Source organism: Carlito syrichta, unplaced genomic scaffold (assembly GCF_000164805.1).
Source record: "Carlito syrichta isolate Samal-C Ts95f unplaced genomic scaffold, Tarsius_syrichta-2.0.1 Scaffold155462, whole genome shotgun sequence".
In the NCBI taxonomy this organism is placed as follows: Eukaryota; Metazoa; Chordata; class Mammalia; order Primates; family Tarsiidae; genus Carlito; species Carlito syrichta.
The window spans coordinates 1-460 of record NW_007099558.1 but is presented as its reverse complement, the minus strand read 5'-3'; the positions used below and the strand labels follow the sequence as shown (position 1 = coordinate 460).

Here is a 460-nt window from a genome sequence, read left to right as displayed (position 1 = left end):
GCCTGCAGAAGCTGTACGTGAGCGGCGCGGGGCTGCGCGAGCTGCCGGAGGAGATCGACGAGCTGCGCGAGCTGCGCATCCTGGCGCTGGACTTCAACAAGCTCGAGCGCCTGCCCGACGGCCTGTGCCGCCTGCCGCGCCTCACGCGACTCTACCTGGGCGGCAACCGGCTGCTGGCGCTGCCCGCCGACTTCGTGCAGCTGCAGAGCCTGCGCTGCCTCTGGATCGAGGGCAACTTCCTGCGGCGCTTCCCGCGGCCGCTGCTGCGCCTGGCGGCGCTGCAGTCGCTGCAGCTGGGCGACAACCGGCTGCGCGCGCTGCCGGCCGAGCTGCCGCGCATGACCGGCCTGCGCGGCCTGTGGCTCTACGGCAACCGCTTCGAGGAGTTCCCGCCCGCGCTGCTGCGCATGGGCCGCCTGCACATCCTCGACCTGGACCGCAACCGCCTGGGCGGCGTCCC

The 460-nt window shown here is 73.5% G+C and overlaps 1 protein-coding gene across 1 annotated transcript; it reads left to right on the top strand.

Moving 5' to 3' along the window:
- Positions 1 to 5: 5 nt before the first annotated feature.
- On the top strand, positions 6 to 455 carry LRRC10B (leucine rich repeat containing 10B; the record flags this gene model as incomplete). Its single annotated transcript, XM_008050993.1, has 1 exon — positions 6 to 455. A coding segment is annotated over one exon (450 nt), but the record flags the coding sequence as incomplete, so codon positions are not given.
- Positions 456 to 460: the final 5 nt, after the last annotated feature.